This window comes from Ambystoma mexicanum, chromosome 8 (genome assembly GCF_040938575.1).
Source record: "Ambystoma mexicanum isolate Mex_15411 chromosome 8, UKY_AmexF1_1, whole genome shotgun sequence".
NCBI lineage: Eukaryota > Metazoa > Chordata > Amphibia > Caudata > Ambystomatidae > Ambystoma > Ambystoma mexicanum.
This window is the reverse complement of record NC_090929.1, coordinates 639106805-639126670: the sequence shown is the minus strand read 5'-3', so window position 1 is coordinate 639126670 and position 19866 is coordinate 639106805. Positions and strand designations below refer to the sequence as shown.

Sequence of the window (19866 nt, the reverse complement as noted above, 5' to 3'; positions counted from 1 at the left end):
ATATCCTGTGGCTGCCTTTAGTTCCTTTTAAAGGATGGAATCAATGTTTCTCAGTATATGTGCTCGTCTTCAGAAGGAGAAAGAGGAGCACGGGGTGTTATATCCTCCCCTTTATGCTGATGAAACACCCAATCTTTTTCGGGTGGGTCTTCCTTCTCGCTTGGATATATTTTCCATAGTTCTAAAATGGCTAACCTTTTCTGTAACTTCTTCCCCGTATATGCAGCATGTAAATATGTCATGTGTTTCAATACTGTTCTCGATAATGAACATTCTTGGGGCCACCGCATATACATTTTTATCAGCCATGCCTTTAACCCGTTCAGAATGATATTTCCTAATCTTTGGTGTGTATCTCGGGAGTGTTTTGCATTGGTGCAGCAGGTGGGTGTCCCCCATGACAAGTCTTTCTCGACTGCCAATACGTACCAGTTTATTCTATTAGTTCAGTAAAATATACCACAATCGATTTTGGCCAAGCACCACCAATCACAGCTCATTACTAAAATATTTTGTTTTAACCAATTTTTTAAAACGTTTACAATAGTATCTTTTATTCCTACGTTAATATCTATTCTTGCTGTCTCTAGTGTAAACGCTCTAAATCTCCTTTCTTTTCAAATATGTATCCTTCTCGGATTTCCGTCAATCTTTTTATATTAGGATTTTATAACCGGCTGGATTACTATCTTTTCATGTCTCCCAATTTGAACAAGATGAAAGTTTTATGCTGACCTATTTATAACCCCTTACAAATGTGCACTTTTAGTTCTGTGATCACCTTCCTTTACTGTCCTTAGTAAATGTATAATTTCTCAAATTTACCCCATTTTTGAGTTTGACACGCATTCTTCATCTCGGCCTTGCCTCAGGAATCCCTATAAAATGCCCTGCTTGGAGTTTAAAGCGTGTCTGCCTGTTCACTTGGAACCAGGAATCGAGGTATCTTTCTCTTTTAACCCCAAAAAATCATGTTACTATATGAAATCCCTCCACTTTATTTGCCCCTTTCAGTGCTCTGCTTGCTTCAGCTGCTCTACTGGAGTCATTCTGTATAGACTCTTCCCCAATTAACCACTTTGCTGTCTGTTCATCAGGCGCCTGCTGGCACTGGACAGGAATTTTATCATGGGTGCACCTGCTGACCGTCTTCTCGTCGCATGTGTGTCCGTTCTCTACAGGACATTACGCAATCTTCTGGCTAATGATGGAAGATACCCAGCATCCTAGAGTCTAGATCTGGGCGCAGGAGACTGGCTCAGAACCATCCGCAACGCTACCAAAAATGTGCAGTAGCACCTGGAGCGTTCAAAGTGCCAGATGGAATTACCAATGAGCGATCTCGGACCCAAATAACAGGCAGACTCTCAGAATTTGACACAGTACTACTTTATTATCAGCTCAAATAAAGTAGGGAAACCTGTTGAACAAACAAATTGCAGCTTACACGCACTCTATTTCGATTATACAAAGGCTTAATACTTCGATGTACGTCAGCTATGACGTCCTCCTACATGTCAAATGGTAAAACCCATAGAGTGGAGGGATTGGTTAAGGGAATATAAATACCTGTATCATTTTGGTGTTAGTAACATAATTGGCGTCCTCTTATCTGGTAGGCACGCCTTCAACTACCTCTAGGTATTACACAGATTAATAGCAGAATAACCGTGCGTTGGCTTCTGCAACATTCTATAGTACACTGCTACATAGGCCCTTGCGATTGATTGGTATTCTCTCTCAACCTTGGACTTTCGGCTGGTTAGCAGCACGTGAGCAAAACAAAACTCTGACGGGAACAACGTCTGACTACTACCAACTTGGCCTACCATCTCTCCAGTTGATCTTCGAGCCAAGGCTTCTTTGTAGTTGACCGTGCCGATTTACCTTCTCTGGGACTTATAAATGTGTGTAGGTACATCACTATCTTCAGTTAGAGCCTAATGAATAGGCCTTGTTTGAAGTCTTGAATCATGTCGCAGAAGAGACCACCACGTGTGAGACACCACGAGTTTGTCAATTTCAACCTATTATTTAATGCAATTTAATTCAATTGTACTGGGTGCTATTACTTCCCTTGGCCTCTGGAGACTTGGTCTTCCATCTCACATATGCTTTATGCATCTTTAATTATTCAGTACTTGGCACTTGCAGATGTTTTCTTCTTTGATTAATCTAGGAGAAATGCCATGCATACATGGCTTATCCTTGATGACTAGCAGGAATTATTGTAATTTGTCAAGTCCTTTCACAATGGTTTGGTCCTCTGTTGGAACATTCAATCCACTTCACAGCTAGTCCCTTTAGCAAGTTCCAGCCCAAAAGCTAGCCTAAAAATAGGACTAGCACCCACCTCTCCCAGATACAGACCTTCAGCATGTGTCTGCTTTGAATCATATTAAGGAAACGCGTGTATACCAATTTTGTCACTTGCACACTACTGTAACTTTTTGTTAAAATAACTGTTGCCTTTTTCTTTGCAAAATGGTCAAATGATATATTTGCCACAAGGACAGTACTAACACACCCATGATTTAGATATTGGCTGCCATGTATAGTACATGTACCAATTTTTATGTTTGCACTTTTCATTCAATGAGTATGAAGTAAAATACTGATGTTTGCCTAGTAATTGGGCTCTACCTGCTAATACATTAAAGCTGTTTTTTTTTAATAAAATTGTTGGTGTAAGGATTAAATCCACAAACTATTCCATTAAGGGATACTTAGCTTAATTACGTAGTCATGCTTCAAAAGTAAGCTAACATAACTCGGCAGACATACCAATAGGAATGTAGTGTCAACAAATTGATATGTGGTTGGAGCCCTCCCTTTGTTCTCAGTCCTTTCACACACATCACTTAAAGTTCCTGAGCCTAAAGGTCCAAAAATACATGGTGTATGAAAGTACTTGGTAGATTGTTGGAAGCGGCTGACCGAGACCACGCGAGACAGTGCTGACAGCTCAGTGCGGCTTGACAATCTTGCGCGCTCTGACGTGATCTCCTTTCGTCATGAGGAAACTGTTGCGCAGCAGAATTGAGGAGAAAGTTGGTGGAGCTGGAAAAGGAGCTGACTGACACACTGCTGCGTTGGAGGCACAGTAGAGGCGCCCTACAGAATTCCTAGGCATGTATTTGCCCCTCTGCCTACACCTCCCTGAGATTCCGTGCTTTGTGCTCCGTGCACAGTACTTCCCGCCCACAGTGATACAGCATTTCGGTGGCGTTGGTCAAAGAGGGTAAGTGGGGGCTGCCTGCTGGTAGGGGGCACCAGCCACGTACCCGGAACGCAGACCAAAGCTGAGCTCTTCGGTGTACTGAATAAATTGCGAGCACATGGTGTGTAATAGGCCGCTGCATTTCTGCCTCGATTATTACTATTAGACTACAAGCAAACAGTTAAAGCAATTGTGCACTGTATTCCCCAGAGACTGTGGGGATTCTACATTCCATTCCGATTACTACTTGATATACTATACTTGCACGCTATGAAGTAAATTTTGTTTTGGCAAGTCCTAAGTCTCTTGTTTTAACAGCACGGTAGGTAAGCAGCTACAGTTATGGGAGGGAGTAGCCGGGACGGAAATACAAGCTGCCTTGACACGATGCTGGAAACGTGGCTTAGAATCTAGTCACGAAAAAGATCCAAAAGAAAATCAACTGTGCACTCTCCCCCCCTTTCCCCCCCCCTCTCGGCCCCCCTCCCCCCTACTCGCCAGGCTTCACAAACCCCACAGACAGACAAGGAAGATCTGTTTACCCTGAGGGCAGCGAATATCTCTGATATTCTGATTGGAGATCTGCCCCATTCACAGGTCGGTACGTCATTTGTCGAAGGGAGAATAGAGGGTACAGTTGAAAGCAAAATGTCCACGATAATGGGAGCAACTACGGATGATGCACACATTAAAGAAGGGACCCTGGCGGCCTTGAAGTTCGTGCTGAATTCCCTAGTCTGTTTTGAGGCTAGGATATGTTATTTACATCATTACCCTTAACATGAAAGAGGTGAGATTGGAACTGGCTAAGCAAGGCCTGGACAATTCTTCAATACAAGGTTCTCTAAATCTCAAGAAAATAGAGACCCAGAAGCTGTTGCATGAAATATTACAGCTTTTGAAAGGGAAATTGTCCCACGAGAAAGAGGTGAGGGAGCGGCCAACGACCCAGATTAATGTTTGACGATACTCCACTTTTTGAATCTACTTTGGAAGAATTCAGAAGAAATGCCAATGTGGTTGAGGAGGAGGCTGTGACAAATATGGAAACCCACAAACTGTTGGCACCAGCAACATTGGTGGAAACCGAGCCAACCTGGACATCTTCAAGCTGTCGGAAATATAGAGGACGAAGAAAAATGAAAAGGAGACAAATGGGCAAAACAAGATCGAATGCCCCATTATGTCCCAAGAAAGATCCAAAAGAAATTTTTAAAAAAATCTGAAAAGTATGAGTCACTAATACCGTAGCAGATCTTTTTTAAAGAACATTAGGCTGCCCTCCTGTAGTGATACTCCAGATGCGGAACATAAAGAGACTTCAAATAGAATTGGCCCAGCAAAGACACCAATTCTATCCCCATCAGGCAATAAATCTCGGAAATCAGGAAAATGCCTGCAAAAATCACGCAATATTCAACAAGGAGCACTCCAAGAGCAAATTGAGATGTGTGAGTGTAGGCCTTCAAACAGATCTGAAGGATACTCTAGTAAAGGCTTCAGAGTGGCCTGTGGGGGTCAGTCTGCCATCAAAAACAGGAGCAAGGAAGAGTGGACTGCACAATAAATTCTCTTCCCCCAAGCCAGTCGGATCTCATGTCAGGAAGCATAGTGGGCACCAATATTCCTGCAGAAGAAGTCCTAGACGTCGAAGCAGAGCTCCATTAAAAACAGTTGTGTCCACAAACTCAATCTCCTTTGTCGGGCTGAAATTGTGCCAAGGAAATCTTTCCTTGAGCCTGGGCATGTGGAATGGAATGAGGAAATCCACGGTGATCAAACTGAACCCAGTGCAGGAGGAAAAAAGCCAACCTGCTCAGAATAGAACTAACAATGTAGAGGCAATTCTGGACTTTGCCATACCGAGGATCTGGTTAAGACTTTTAACCAACACTAACATTACAAATCTCTTAGATCTGTGTCCTTGGGCTCCTTAAAGCTAGCAACCGCTTCTTATTTTTGACAAACGATGTAGAATTTGGGATATTCCCCAGCTTACAAGACTCCTATTTTGTGGATGTGGGCCTCACCTCAAAGAAGGCACAGATGGCAATACTGAATAAATTGAGACTTGGAGTGGCAGGGGCTAAAGGTCTTCTCCAATCCCCCGATGGAGGCCGCTCAAGGCCATCTTTTGACTAAAGACTACAAAGGATAGTCGCTGGAGAGGAGGTCCCAGAAGAAGTCAGACAACAGGAAGAAGTTAAACCAGTGGAGATGCCATCCAGGAAAATGTTTTGACCCTTCTGCCGGAAAGGTTGTCCCAAGTACTCCAGAAACTGGGAGTAGGAACCCAGCAGCATTAGGTCTGCATATAGTAAGTTGGAACACGCGGGGCTTCACTTATTTTACCAGGGGATGCAAAATTATTTGAATTGAAAAACCTAATTTTATTTCAGGAAATGTGGCTGGTAAACCCTATGGGGATCGAGGGATATACATTCTACTGTTTACCAGCATCGCAAACAAAAAGGAAGAACATCAGGTGGTCTCCTGATGGCTTTCAAAAATCAGGCAATAAAAAATATCCAGATCTTTGAGAACCTCCCTGGGAATTCAGGCTTGTAAAGTACACCTAAATTGTGATCTGCTAGATTCAGTCTGGGTGATTAATATTTACTGGAACCCCGCCTGCTCTGAACTTTTGGCCTTCCTGGCAATACTGGCCTCATTATTAGAAATGATTTAAATCAGATACTGGAGGTGCTAATATAGTCCTTGCCAGGGATTTAAAAATGGAATGTGCGCAGTTAAAGAGGAACAGACGGGCCACCCACAAGCAAAATCTCTGAAAATGGGTGGACCTGGATGGACTTTCTAGACTCCTGGGAACTAAAGATGCTGAATGGCTGCTCTGAGGGGGACATTGGCCCCATTGCAACATGGCGCAGAGATACATTGTCATCTGTTCTATATATTTGTTTCCCAAGGCCTTTTTTTGGCTTGACCTTCTATCCTAGCTGTAAAGTGCCACAGGGACAGTGATCACTGCTGGTTGGAATGGTCACTCCCAGACCTTTCAGAGGCAAATCTTCAGGGTCGGCCTGGCAAAAAGGGAAAATCAGGCTTGTCAAATATAGACCAGAGGGGAAAATCTGAATAATCTGTTAAAGAAGCTCCCCAACCATGTTTGGCAGACCCAATGCCTCCCAGATAAATTTGTGAAATGTATTTGGCCTAATTTAGCCCCCGGTGACTCAGCGGCAGGGAACACACAAACATGTTCATAGTTTTGACGAGGCTACCCAGAAAAAAAAGGGAACTTGGAAAATGTCTGAGAGGCTTACAGCTAACCTGTTCAGATTTAGCAATTTTATAACCTGGAAGTCAAGAGTAAGAGCAAATTACAAGCACTGGTCAGGCAATCACAGAGCATCACGGTTACAAAAAGATGGGGAACAGATGCTGTGACTGTTGAAGGGAATTCTAGAAATTTTTGGTCGGTGGTAGGACAGCTCGAGAACCTCAAACCAACAGTAGTTTATGTAACCTAGTCTCAGAATCCGGGTGGGTGGATTATCTGTCAGGAATTTTTGGGAACCCTAAGGGCTCCCAATTTAGCCCAACTCCAAATGCTCCCTGGCACCTATCCTCCAATGAGGAGGATATTGGCGACATCATTCTCAAGTCATCAACATCAAGAGCTGCTGGTTCAAATGGCCTCACCTACCAGATTCTTAAGAATGATCAAAGGTTGTGGTCCAGCCTACTGTACCAACTCTTTAAGGGGATGCTCAAGAGATTATTCCCACCCTCATGGAAGATTGCGTTAGTTATACTTTTTTCAGCGGGGGGGGGGGGTGCAACCATTTAAATCTGGCAAATTACCAACCGATCGCCCTCCTATATATAGAGAGTAAGGTATTATTGAAACTTCTATTAAACTATCAACCTGGTTGGAGAAAAAGATCCTGTCTTGCTTTAGACTAGATCTCTCTACTGCCCTAAACGGCCTGGTCTTGAATCTGGCAAGTGAATACACCATGGGGAATGGAGCAACACCACTATATGGTGCCTGGGTCAATTTGTCCAAGGCTTTTGACCCTATCGATGGGGCATTGCTGTGGAGTAAATTGAGGAGCTAGGGGAATCCCAGAAACACTGTCGATGCTGGTTGAATTACATAAAGACACACTATTGAGGGTGCGTCTGGATAACAGAGGCATTTATCAGATCTAAAGTCGAGAGGGGAGCCAGACAGGGGTGTCTGGGGGCTCCCCTCTTCAATCTGTTCCTGGCAGATATGGGTGTCCATTTGGAGTCATCTGCATTGGCCAGCCCAGAGTTAAATGGTGTAAAGATCCACTGGCTGGCCTATGCAGCCGATATTATACTGTTGGATGAAACTGCCATAGGATTGCAGCGACTTTTGTTCAAGCTGGGTGAATATGCCAGGCTAAATGAACTATCCATAAACACTCTAAAAGCGAGAATTGTAGTCTTCAGACACCCACAGAAAAAATCCACTACTCAAAATGGGTTCTGGGGGGGTCAAATGATCCCGAGGGTAGAAGAACTAATATATTTGGGCTTTAAAATCTACACCTCCCCCGCACCAAAGTTGAGCCAGGCATTGCTGTGAAAGTTTCACAAATGACATCGCAGATGCTAAAACTAAATTCCAAGTTTTGCAAATTCTCAATTAGAAATTCTATATGGCTGCGGTGGTTCCAGTGAATTTATATGGCCTAGAGGCAAAGCCATGGCTCTGGCAAACAAATTGGAGCACTGTGGACGGACGGCTATGGAAGAGGGCTCCTGGCCTTCCAGGGAGTGCCCCATCCTGGAGCCTGCGATTCGAGCTAGGCCTAAAATCACTCGACTGTATGGCAAATTGATCTCACTTTCAGATTGTCACTGGTCAAAATTCTACACTGTACGCAGACATTAAAATTAATCTAGAAAACTCAAGATCAAAGGTTCTAACTAGCCTTGAAAATAGAGTGAAGGAATCCTTGGCAAGCGTCAATGTAAATCTTGAGACGCTAGTGACAAACCCAATATTTGGTTGGATTGAAATAACTGCAAAAGTGAGGCAACTATCCATCAATCCTTTTCTCTAGGTTGGGGGAAAAAACTTGGTCATCTCCCACGTTAGTTGGTGAAATTTCCAAACAAATTAGTCAAACAATTTTCTAAGGATAAGATTGAACCTAATGCATTGTGGGGTAGTATTGGCTACATGTAATCCAGGGGACAAAGCCATGAAGTTATGTGAAATATGCGCTATTCCTTCAAATCACTCGCTAAGGCACCTCTTAACGGAGTGTGAAGGAACCTGGAATGTGAGACTGGCCCTTTTTAGGAGATTTGTGATTCGGGAGGAGGGGATCACTGCAGAATATCTTTTGGATGGAATCCTTTCTGGCCATAACATAGCTTTAACATCGACTACAGTGCAAGTTCTAAAATACTGTAATGTTTCTTGATTACAGGTGGGTTGTGAAAGAGGCTCACTGCTTGAGCATCTCCATCTTGCTTGTGCGGGCTCTTTAAAAAGGCAGTAGAGCATTTAGCTCTTTATAAAAACCTATCTGAGACCATTTTCATTCTGCCCTCATCTTTAAGAGATTAATAACTTTGTTGCAAGAAATGGGAAGCGGATGCATAATTTGTGTTTGGATTAGGTTGGTTTTTATTAAATATAGTAATTTAATCAAGGAATTCATTTTTCTTTTTCTATTCTGAAATGTAAGTCACATTTTTTGTCTTTTTTTAGCCATGTGCCGAATTTGTAAATGTTGTTTTTAAACCAAACACAAATAATTTTTTTTTAAAAAACATGGCTTATCCTCTGACTCGCCTTGTCTTGCAATAATTTCTTTATCTGGCATTCTTGATCCCAGTCCAATGGACATTTGTTCCTTGCACAAAGCGGTTTTCCAGCGCCTTTTAGCTCTGCAGCCCTTGTCTGTTTCTGAGGTAGTTTGGTCATTCTTGGCACAGGTCTGACTTCCATCTTTTTCTCCATGGCCGCTTTCGAGTTTTCTTTTCTGCAGCAAACCTCTGTCTTCTACCTTGCATTTCTGTGTATGTACATTTATTGATCCCCCTCATTTATCTTCTCAATGAATATGATTTCGTCATTGCTGCATAAATGTTTTTCTTATTACTTCAGTTACATCTTCATTTGTCAATATTTGCATATTGTTTCAGTGCGTCCTTGTGTCTTCTCTACATGACGTTGCAGTGCTCTGGTTCGATCTCTTGTAGCTCTTCCGTATCGAGTGATGTATGCAAACATCCTTCCACCATGTCAGTGCGAGGGTACATTTGATACTGTTGTGGAAGTGCATAATGTCTCTCGTATCTTGTATGCAGTATTGAGACAATACCTGGTGTCGCACACAGTGCTCGCTTGCTGTTATTCCAATATGACAGAGGTGGGGGGGGGGGGGGGACTAGAGATGACGGGTACATCTGCCTCTACATTAGTGTTTCTTTAAGAACAGGAACGCTGCTTCTGGATCTTGGGTGCTGCTAGTGGACCTTTTTATTCTGCTGTACCCCCTCCGCTTTGGTTCTCCTGTATGGCATCTTGACTGGAACCCTGAGACTGCAACTAGTAACGCGTTGTTACATAAAAAGCGTACTGTATGTCTGTTCCATGGTGTCCAATGGAACACCCTACCCACTTCTAACTTGTTTTTTCCCCCCAGACTCTGAATAGCCTGAGCTTTTGAAGGACACCTTCATTAACTAATTCCCCCACCAACTGCAGTTAATTTTGCAACTTTTGTGGTGCTAGTGTGCCGTTTCTGACTTTTAAAACTACTTACAAACTCCACTCTAAAAACTTTGCAAAATTAAGTCCATCTAGGCTGAAAGTGTTTCAGCAATGTTGAGACTTTGGTTAGAGTCTAAACAATCCACTTTTCTTGAACACTCAGTTTTGCTATCCTTGAGTAACCTGGTTCTACTATAGTGTTGTGGTTTACTCTAGTGGGCTTTTGTTGCTGTTCCCTTTTCGCTTAAACCTACTGAAACAAATACTACACTATGCTTGATTTTTGCTAACCAAGCTTTGGAGTATTTTTGATGCGCCTGAATCCTGTTCAGACTCCCCTACCAACTGTTCCTAAACTTTACTTTATGTAGCCCTGTTTTGAGTGGTAGGTCTGCGGTTTAACGTTGGTCTGTTTTACTCGATGCGCACTCTCGGCTAAGACGGCTATTAGTTCTGACTGACTTTCTACCTTTGTGCATACCTTTTGCGTTTGCCACATTCTTTTGGGGACTGACTATTGGGAGAATGACTTTAAGGTCACCTCACCTAAACATTTGCAAGGGTTCCGGGAGGGATCCCTAATGGGGGTTAAACCATTGGGCTTTGCACCCAGGTTAGTTAAAGTATGTTCTGCCTTTAGTTTCTTGTGAATTTATCGCAGGGAGTGCTCCTTTGGAATTTGTTTTGCAAAACTCCCGCTAACTATCAAAGATCCTGTGGAATTGGAGTGCCAAAAAAAGAGACGATCCTATGGACTCAAGTGGCTTTTTCACAAGGGTTGATACGATTACCTACTTTTTACCACATTCTCTTGAAGGGTTGTGTGCATGTATGGTGCAAGTGATATGCCTGTGGTTTGCTTTGAATGAGCCCATCTCTCTGGGTTGCTCTCCCTTCACTAGAATACCGCTATTTTTTACCGCTTCATTCGAACTCCAGGCTGAGGCCACCCTCTGCATATCTCTGTGCCAATGGAATAGTGAAGAACAAAGTGTGGCGCTACAAATATTTTGGACTGCAACTTTCATGAAACCCCCCCCTCCAACCTGCCAGTGACCTTGCTCCTATGGGTGGATGAGAATAATAATCCACTCTCACCTGGACAGCCAAAGGGTGCAGACTTCTGCTTTGTAGCGTGGTGAGGGTACTTTAGTGGGTCTACTGCTAGAACATTATTTTCTCCCTTTTCGAAGTGTGGGACCTTCCAATACACTATACACTACTCTGACCTTTCCAATTTCTCTTCTTGGGGTGTGTAGGTGCTGTTAAAGACTATTTTTTTTTTTCTAACTTTCCCTCCATAGATTCCTGTGGGACCCCCTGTCTTTGATTATTTTGTAATCCTGTCCTGACGTTTGGAGGTCAGTAAAGACTTCTGCCTTTGCCTGTTATGCTGATTCTTGTGGACAAACAGACTCGTTTTAAAGACTCTCTTTTTTGGAATTCTTGTATTTTTTTGTTTTTTCAATTGGACACATCACCTTGCAGTTAAGGTACTCTGTATCCTTAACATTTTACCTAATAAAAGCTTTGTTACACTGGCAAAGTGCACCAAGACAAGATTCTGCAGTTTTTGCAATCTGTTTCTTGGCGGATGTGAAACCAGTAGTTGTCTCCGATTGTGCACATATTTGCTGTTTGAATGGTGCAGATCTTTACCGTTGATCAACTTGGACTTGCTTCCAGCTCGATTTTGGGCTAATTTACTTAGTTTCAAAAGGTCAACCGTGGGACAAAAAGGGGGTTCTATAGGAAATTGTGGAGGATAAGTTGCAAAAAGAAAATCTTTCCTAATCGTATTCTGGATAAAGCTTTGAGGCCGATTTCCTCAGGTTTCGAACATCAATACCTCTGTGTGGTGAGGCAACTGAGGCGATGGTGGATTCTCCAAATACCACCTCCAGGGCTTGCATCACATTAATTACTCATCTTGTTACCCAAAGTGTACTAGTTGCCCTCCATAGTCTCCCCTGATATCACTGTCACAGAGTTATCACTTGCACACCTCATTTAATGCATAATTGTTTTATTGGAGGTGCCTATAGGGCAGCCTCACCCTTGGATGCTGGTAAATACATGAGCCTTTTGCACAGTTTTAGGACTTGCAACCTCTCCATCCTCTGTCTTGCAATATGCCGTTTTTACAGTTGGGGAATTTTCCCCATATGTAATGTAAATGTGGCCAGGGGGGACTATTGGCAGCCTCCTGAAGTACAGATGAGAAACTGGGTCCTGGGAATCCCCTGCACCAAGAACTGAAGCAGAGTTCGACTGTCTTCATCACACATTCAAATGCCAGGGATGGCAGCATGAACATAATATTCTACACGCTCACTCTGTCTAGGCGGTTGTCAGCTGGTTTTGTTCACAAATGATGTCGCAAAATGCCGTTGCATCCCAGAAAAGCTAACGACATGGGATAGGTTAGTAAGGTAAGCTACATAAACTGTTCTATGTGTTAGTGCACCAATTGGGTAACCATATCTGCTGGCTCCTCCTGAGACCAACTCCCAAAGTATTAAATGCAAAGTTGCAGGTTAGCGAACGGTGGTTGCCCGATGCAACACTGTATAAAGTCGTTGGACTAGGTGAATTAGGGATTGGACAGACGGGGTCTTCTCAGCCTTGGAGCCGTGGACCGGTACCAGGCCAAGTACAACACTCAAGGTGGTGGGAGCGACTCTGATGGTGCTGTGTTTCCATTCAGTTACCTTCTCCTGTGCCGTGAGACGGAACACTTGTCTTTGAACCTGTGCTACATTTGTATCTCCCCGTATTCAGTCCAGTGGGAACAGCAATCTCTCAACCTAGCTTGAATGGATAGGCACTGTTTAGCAGGTTCAGGTCATGTGTGTAGGGACCACGAAATGGCTCTCTGTCTGTAATTGAGGATTTTCTGCTTTGGCTTCTTGCAGTTGCCCTCTATCTGGGAACGTTCCTTCCCCGTGTGTCTTTGGCTATTGGTGCACAGTGGCTCTGCTGGAAGCCTACTCTCAGTTTCAGCTGGCTCAGTCAGCTTTGTCTGTGTCTCGCATTCTCGAAGCTTCTCCCATGTACCCATGTCCATCGCATGGCAGTCCTTGCTAGTTGAATTAAGCTTCAGCAAGCTGTCCATTTGTAGTCTTGAGTTTTTCGGTTTTCTGCTTAGCGAAAGGTGTATGTGTTGGTCTTCTAATTATGTGGGTCATAAGCATATCCTTCGTGCCTATCAGCAATAAACTAAAATGTCTGCATAGCTTCATGCAGGAATGCCTATATATAACGCATCGCATGTCGTCGGTTGTGACGTCACTTGCTCTATAGCTTGCAGGCTTGTATCTTCTGTGACGTCATCAGGATATGGTTTGAATTGCATTCTGAGTGAATAGTTTCACACTTCTGATACATTGATGAAGGGGAGGGGGGGTCACGAGCGATTTACATCTTTGTCAATGAGAGTGGGATAGGTGGAACAAGGGCGATGTTTAGGTCTCCCTCTTCAGTAATGCATGATCAAATGAAGGGCTGTACAAATGTTGAATGATTGTAACCTTGAATGACTGTTCCATGGCCAGCAGTCTCTACTAGACCCGGTACAAGCTAATCATCTTGGGACCCACTTTTGATTTTAGAGCTTAAAAGTTACTTCAAACTCAGGCTGGACCTACTCTTAAATAAGTGGGCCCACAATAGACTTCTTTAACATGCCCAGTTTTGGATCCTCTGAGCAATCGAAAGGAATACTGCATGTCCCCCAGACTTCATACCTGCTGAAGTAGTCTGTCCTTGGCAGTTTCTTTCATCCCATAAAACTAAGGGAGTTAAAATAATACAAAATACTGTGATGAGTTCTCCAAATGTAAGCACCTTGTGGTCTGACTGCACTGCTGGAAGTGGGTTTAGACTAATATGTTGGAATGCAGATAGCTATTTGAGCAACCCAAAACTATGGAAGACATTGCCACATGTTGGGCTTGGCCACAGTGAATTATTGACCTAATTTGGGTGGACAATTGTTTTGAAACATCTACCTAAATTTCACATCCGGTTTTCCGCGATGTATAGTAGGTTTGTTTTGACCTATGCCTTTTTAAACCCATGCAAAACATTGCCACCTTTTTTGTAAGTATTGAACATTTACTTTAACTCTATCCCAGGTATTTATAGAAAAGAATTGTACTTGGCCAATGCAGTAGTTCTCTTTTTTTTTTTTATTTATTTAATTTTTTGACGTTAAAAATAAATGGGATACAAACATAATTCCGAAGGGTACATCCATTGGGTGTCCCCGCTCGATGGCAAATTTCACTAAACGTCCTTCTTTTTTCACAGAGGACCGAGCTGCCCAGTCTCTGCTCAACAAACTGATCCGAAGCAACCTGGTCAACAACACCAACCAAGTTGAGGTGCTACAACGGGATCCCAACTCACCACTCTACTCTGTGAAATCCTTTGAAGAACTAAGGCTGTGAGTTCCAGGAACAGGTCATGGGGTGTGAAAGGGAAACTTTGCTTTTTGTCTCCTTAGGATCTCTGCAACCAAAAATTTAGCAACACACCAGCATAGACCATGCACACACAGGGTTGTTGGCATGATTGCAAAGATTTAAGACTGTGAAATACTTCTTGAATAAAGGCTTCTGGGTCCCATCACAGCCTGTATCACTGTGCCGTACAGAGACTGGACCTTTGCTACAGATCGGGGGAAGAGGGCAAATGGTTGCGGTAGGTTAAGCTTGCTCTGTACTGTACTCAAAGCCAAATCGACACTAGGCCATCAGTGTGTATGCTGTTGCAGTTTGCCTGATAAAATGGCCTGACTGGATTAGTCATAACATGCCTGTATAGTGTTTTGTTTGTGATGCCATCAAGTACTCTCATTTGGAGGTATACCTGACCTGAAAGTGGTGGTTATCGATGTTGCATGAAACTTGCACCCCCAAAGGCCAATGTCCAAACATCCTTAGCCCTGTTCATACTCAGTTATGTCCATGGAGCCTATTTTTCCTGAACTCTAGCAGGAAAGCTTCATGGTTTGTTCTATCCATTAGTCTTTTCACGTGTACACCGTGCTCCATCAGATGGGATGTCTCCAGTTTTGTATTCCTATTTACATTTCCAGTGCTTTAAACTGCTTCATTTGTATGTGCAACACTTGACTCTGTTTTCGTATGACTGCTCTGATAAGTGTTTGAAATTCGGCCTTGCTCACCTTGGTGTGTGTCTCAAGCCTTGCCAACACTTGCCATAGATTTATCCAACACACCAATATGGCGTGCGAGATGGACAGTGTGGATATATAGACTCTGCAACGTGCAGCTCCACATAATGCTTCCGATGCCAGGTTGGCTGATTCTACAGTGGCAGTGAGATTTTCTGTCGGCTATCGTTACCGACTTCAAGCAACTCCCTTTAACAGGGTAAGTTGACTATATTTATTGGTGTAACCCCTGACCCGACCATTGAGGCATAGTTACATGCTTGTCATTCTGTAACTTTACGTGGACATTTAACATTATGCGCTGGGTAATGAGCTGGTTTCCCAATGGGCGTTTGGCATGGCTGAGGGACTCATGAGTGGGACGTTTTTTGCTGCAACAATGAAATTCAGTGCATGGATTGTCTTATTTTTGTGTTCCATTTCACCCCAGTGCTTCTCTAGTCTCTGTCTTAATATTGACAGCTTGGTACAGTGACACAATGTAGCCATTTGGATCAGGACAGTGTCTAGTCCACAAGTTGAAGATTTTGTTTATCATATCTTTGATTGTAATTTTGATTGTTTTTCTGCTTGTTGGTATTAGTACGATGGATAATGCAGGCTAACTATGTAAATGACTATGTACATGAGTGGTATACAATAATGAGTGGTCCATGCTATTTTCTTTTTCATTGGGTAAAGAGTATATTGACCCTGACGAAGGCGGCCAGATACTTGGGCAATACGCCGGAACTAGTTGGTCTTCAGTTACATCATAGTCTAATCAAGCCTGTCAAAGGCAGTTACTTTTATTGTATATATTTGTGACATGTATGGTGGTGGTAATACTAGGAACACACTGGTGATTGCAATTTATGTTTAAAAAAGTATTTTGAACCATGATGTTGGTTTTCATTGCACTCAAAAATGCAACTTTATTAAATAAGCCAGCTGTTAAATACACTTTATTCAGTACAGCAGTTATTGTCTGCGTGGATATGGATGCAAGATACGGTTTTCCCGAGAGTATCATTTTTTTTAATTATTAATATGGAGTTAAAGCAAATTGGCTAATCTGGTTTTTCAAAATGTGACTTGTACAAAAAACTATGAACATGCAGCTTTCTTCACATGGAAGGCTCTGTCAAACTGTAAATATAAAGCCAGAAAACCTTTAGAATACTTCAGAATCATTTTTCCAATGTTATGACCTATTCTGAAGAACATAAAACAAAATGAACGTGTTTAATTATCATTATTTGAAAGTGGGCCTTGATACTCTGGCTCGGATGTAAAAAATTGAATAGCTGATGGAACATGGCTAGCATATGATTGTGCTTGGTGATGGTAGGGGGAAAGTGGTGTAGCATCTGGGAATGTGAAAACGGAATCTTGCAAAGCGTCAGCACTTTGTTGAGGGGGCATGAGAGTCGAGGGGTAGAGCAAGAAATAGGATTTCTAGGTATTCTTGGGTATTCTAGGTTTGGTGAGCACAAGTGTAGGGATGTGTTGTAGGTGAGTGGTGCATTGTGTGTGCAGACTGCTCTGATGGTTAGGGATAGATTCTTGCTGTGCTAGAGATTTTTCATTTCTATGCCAAATTCCCTTCACCTGTGAGACCACCAGCACTTTTACATTGGAGTCATGTTTGCTTCCAAGCCTCTAGGGCATCTGTAATTTCCTTTTGCAGCCCACATCACCTTTTGTGCATTGTTTCGGGGAGCCCTTTGGGCTACTCTTTGTATTCTTTTAGTTTCCTTGTGGGAACACAAGTATCCAAGGGTAGAGGGATACTTTTTATCCTGCTTGTTGGGGCCGTTAAACTAAAGTCAAACTAAGGGCTTCATAAAACAATATCTGAGGCAGCACAAAAACTATAGTCTTAGTATAAGGCTGTACCACCTGAGAACATTTGTTAGCATAAGACCGAGCAGCCAGGCTTATCATAGGAGGGAGAGAGGGCTGTAGATCAGTACAAAGAAACACTGATGCACAAAGTATTGTAAAAATAATGGTACATTTTAAATACAGTATACCAAGATAGATCTTGGAAGTAAGTACTATTCACATGAGTTAGTTTTTATAAATGTGGTGTAACTTTATACTTAAGGTATACAAACCGAAGTATAACCCATTTAAGAATCGCATTCAGCAGATCAAGGTGAGTCGAAACAAAATTTGTACATTTAGAAAGGCAATATGCTATTCTTGGGGGCGGGGCGGGGGACGGGGGTGGTGGAAATAAGACGAGTCAGTTTCTTTTAGATTACAAGAAGTAATTCAAGGGCAGTACACTGTACTGTATTGGTCATAACTTACACCGTTACTCACTTTCAGAATCACGTAGTTATACCCACAATGGTTAAAAGTATATCTTGCAACATATGTAATTTTCTTCTATTCTGAGTGGATCCAGCTACACAACCAGTATTACTTTTAAGAACACAGTTCAGAGCTAGTTAAGTAACTCGCAAACTTTTCTGCAGGGGCCTTAAGCTACTCAATGATATGTATGAACATGGTCAACTATTTTAGAAGTGCACTAAGCAATTTGGGGACAGCAAACCCCAATTACAGTTTAAGAGCAACAGCTATTCAGGGTCAGTATATAACCTATTGGTATTTACAATAACACCATTTCTGTCCACGGACTAGATGGCTATACCAAGAATATTTTTCATAAGTGTAGGATACAATTCTAAGGCAAGTAGGAACGTTATCACTATTTTAGAAGTGTGCTAAAGCAGTTCAGGGAAAGCATAACCCAAGTATACACTTTAGAATGTCAAAGCTATTCAAGGTAAGCAAGGAACCTATTCTACTTTTTAAGAATGGCATTCAGAGAATTCACAGGTAAGTCAGAACTCCTATATTTTTAGGAGAGGCTAAACAACTTGGAGGCAAGTATTAACTCCAAGACTGTTATAAAAATGCACCAAAGCGGATCAGGGAAAGCAAAACCCAATCCCACATTTAGAAAGACACCATGTATTTCAAGTTGGGTAAATCCTGTTGGTCAGCTTTTACTCATTCACTTTACAAATGATAAAACACTACCAACAATATTACTTTTTAGAACAGTGAAACGCAATTCAAAGCTAGTAAAATAGCTTCTATACCTACTAAAGGAGCAACTGGAAGGTAAGTATCCTCTTCAAGGACACTTTGTAACTTGTGTACACGAACCAAAGTTACTCACCGTATTTACAAGTAGGTACTTTCAACACATGTTATATATTTCAAGACCAATGCCTTATTGAAGTCCTTCCCTAATTCTAGAGCATGAGCTTTATCAGTGGCAGAAGGACCCTAGTTATCTAGGAACCGGCTCTAGGCAGGTCAGGGTTTAGTTGCAGGAAAGTCAGTTTCGTAGGCTATCCCTTGGTTGGGGATTTCACAGAAGACTCCCTATATGCGTTCCAGCATTAGGCCTGGGTGAATGGTATGGGCAAAATCTAACCACACAAATCCCCCACTCAGCCTCATTGGATTCACACAAGACTTAAGCTTAGTATTACCCAAGACAACACAGTACCTCAGCAAAATATTAAAAGCTTGCAGTCTGTCTTCCTGAGACGACAGCCTAGTGCCCAGTCCTGGGTTCTTGGTCTGGTGACTCAAGAACAGATACTGGATGGGAAATGGCAGCAGCAGTCAACGGGAAAGGCTTTCAACATGGAATTCTTAAAGGCTTCTAGCGGCTCTGCAGTTTTGGGTCCCCTTTCCTGGTACCTGATTAACTAATGTCGCTGGTTGAACTCATCACTAATCTGGTCATGCACTCTGGTGAGGGTACTTTAAGGATTCAAATCGTGTCTCTGGAGGTTCAGCAGGTGTCATCCAAAGTTTTGGCAGGAATTGGACTTCGGAAGACCATGCACCGCACACTGGTTTGTGGTCCCTGTGTATTGCCGGTTTGCAGCCCAGCAAGGTCACAGCTCATTGAGGGATGGCTCGAAATGCAGATCTTGAGACTAGTGGGTCTCGCCAGCCTCTGGGTAGGAGGCATTGCATTCAGAACCCCCATGTCGATTGGAAGGAAGGGTTACTTCAGGCTCCAGTTACACAGCAGGCTCTCCGATAGCTGGAAATGATTACAACCGTCGTCTCTTCCTCTTCGTAATTGGTTACAGTAGTTTACTTGTCAGCAGCTTCCAGGAACAACAACATAAATTCTGAAGACTCTCCCTGCAGTTTACAGAAAGGGGTGGTTGGACCGCTAACGGGACAGCCAGCTCCCCCAGTAGGAACGGGTTCCTTTCAGGCAAGGTGAAAGACCAAAGGCTGCAAACTTTTGGACTCCTCCCTCGCTTCCTGCCTATTTGGCGCCTCGGCAGGGAATACAAAGGATTCCTGCCAAAGACAAAAATTCAACCAGGATATTATCCCACCTGCAGCGGCAGAAGACCACCCAAGAAACATGCAAACGAGAAATGGTGAAAAAAGGAGCCACCATTCTAGCAGAATGGGGGACCCTCCTGTGCATTAGCACAGCTGATTTGACCACCTGTGAGTAATGGTATCTAAAAGTAGTTTCACTGCCCCAGCCGTTCAAGTTGGCTTGTAATTGTAACAATGTTACCGGGTAAGTGATAAAGGGGATACCATGCATCTCTCAGCACTCCACATAAGGTGGGGTGTGCTGGCTCACTTATCTAAAATGTAAAGGGGATGGGAATACCAATTTACTTCTTGGGAACAATAGTTCACCCAAGAGGTGGTAAGAGAAATTACAAAGGG

General features: G+C 42.8%; 1 protein-coding gene across 1 annotated transcript in view; it reads left to right on the top strand.

The window, feature by feature from the left end:
• The window catches only part of LOC138472262 (ATP-dependent RNA helicase DDX19B), an 857647-nt gene that overhangs the window by 138798 nt on the left and 698983 nt on the right, over positions 1-19866 (top strand). Inside the window, exon 5 of the mRNA XM_069610370.1 lies at positions 14259-14394. Within this exon, the coding sequence (XP_069466471.1) occupies positions 14259-14394 (136 nt within the window). The remainder of the gene's footprint in view (positions 1-14258; positions 14395-19866) is intronic.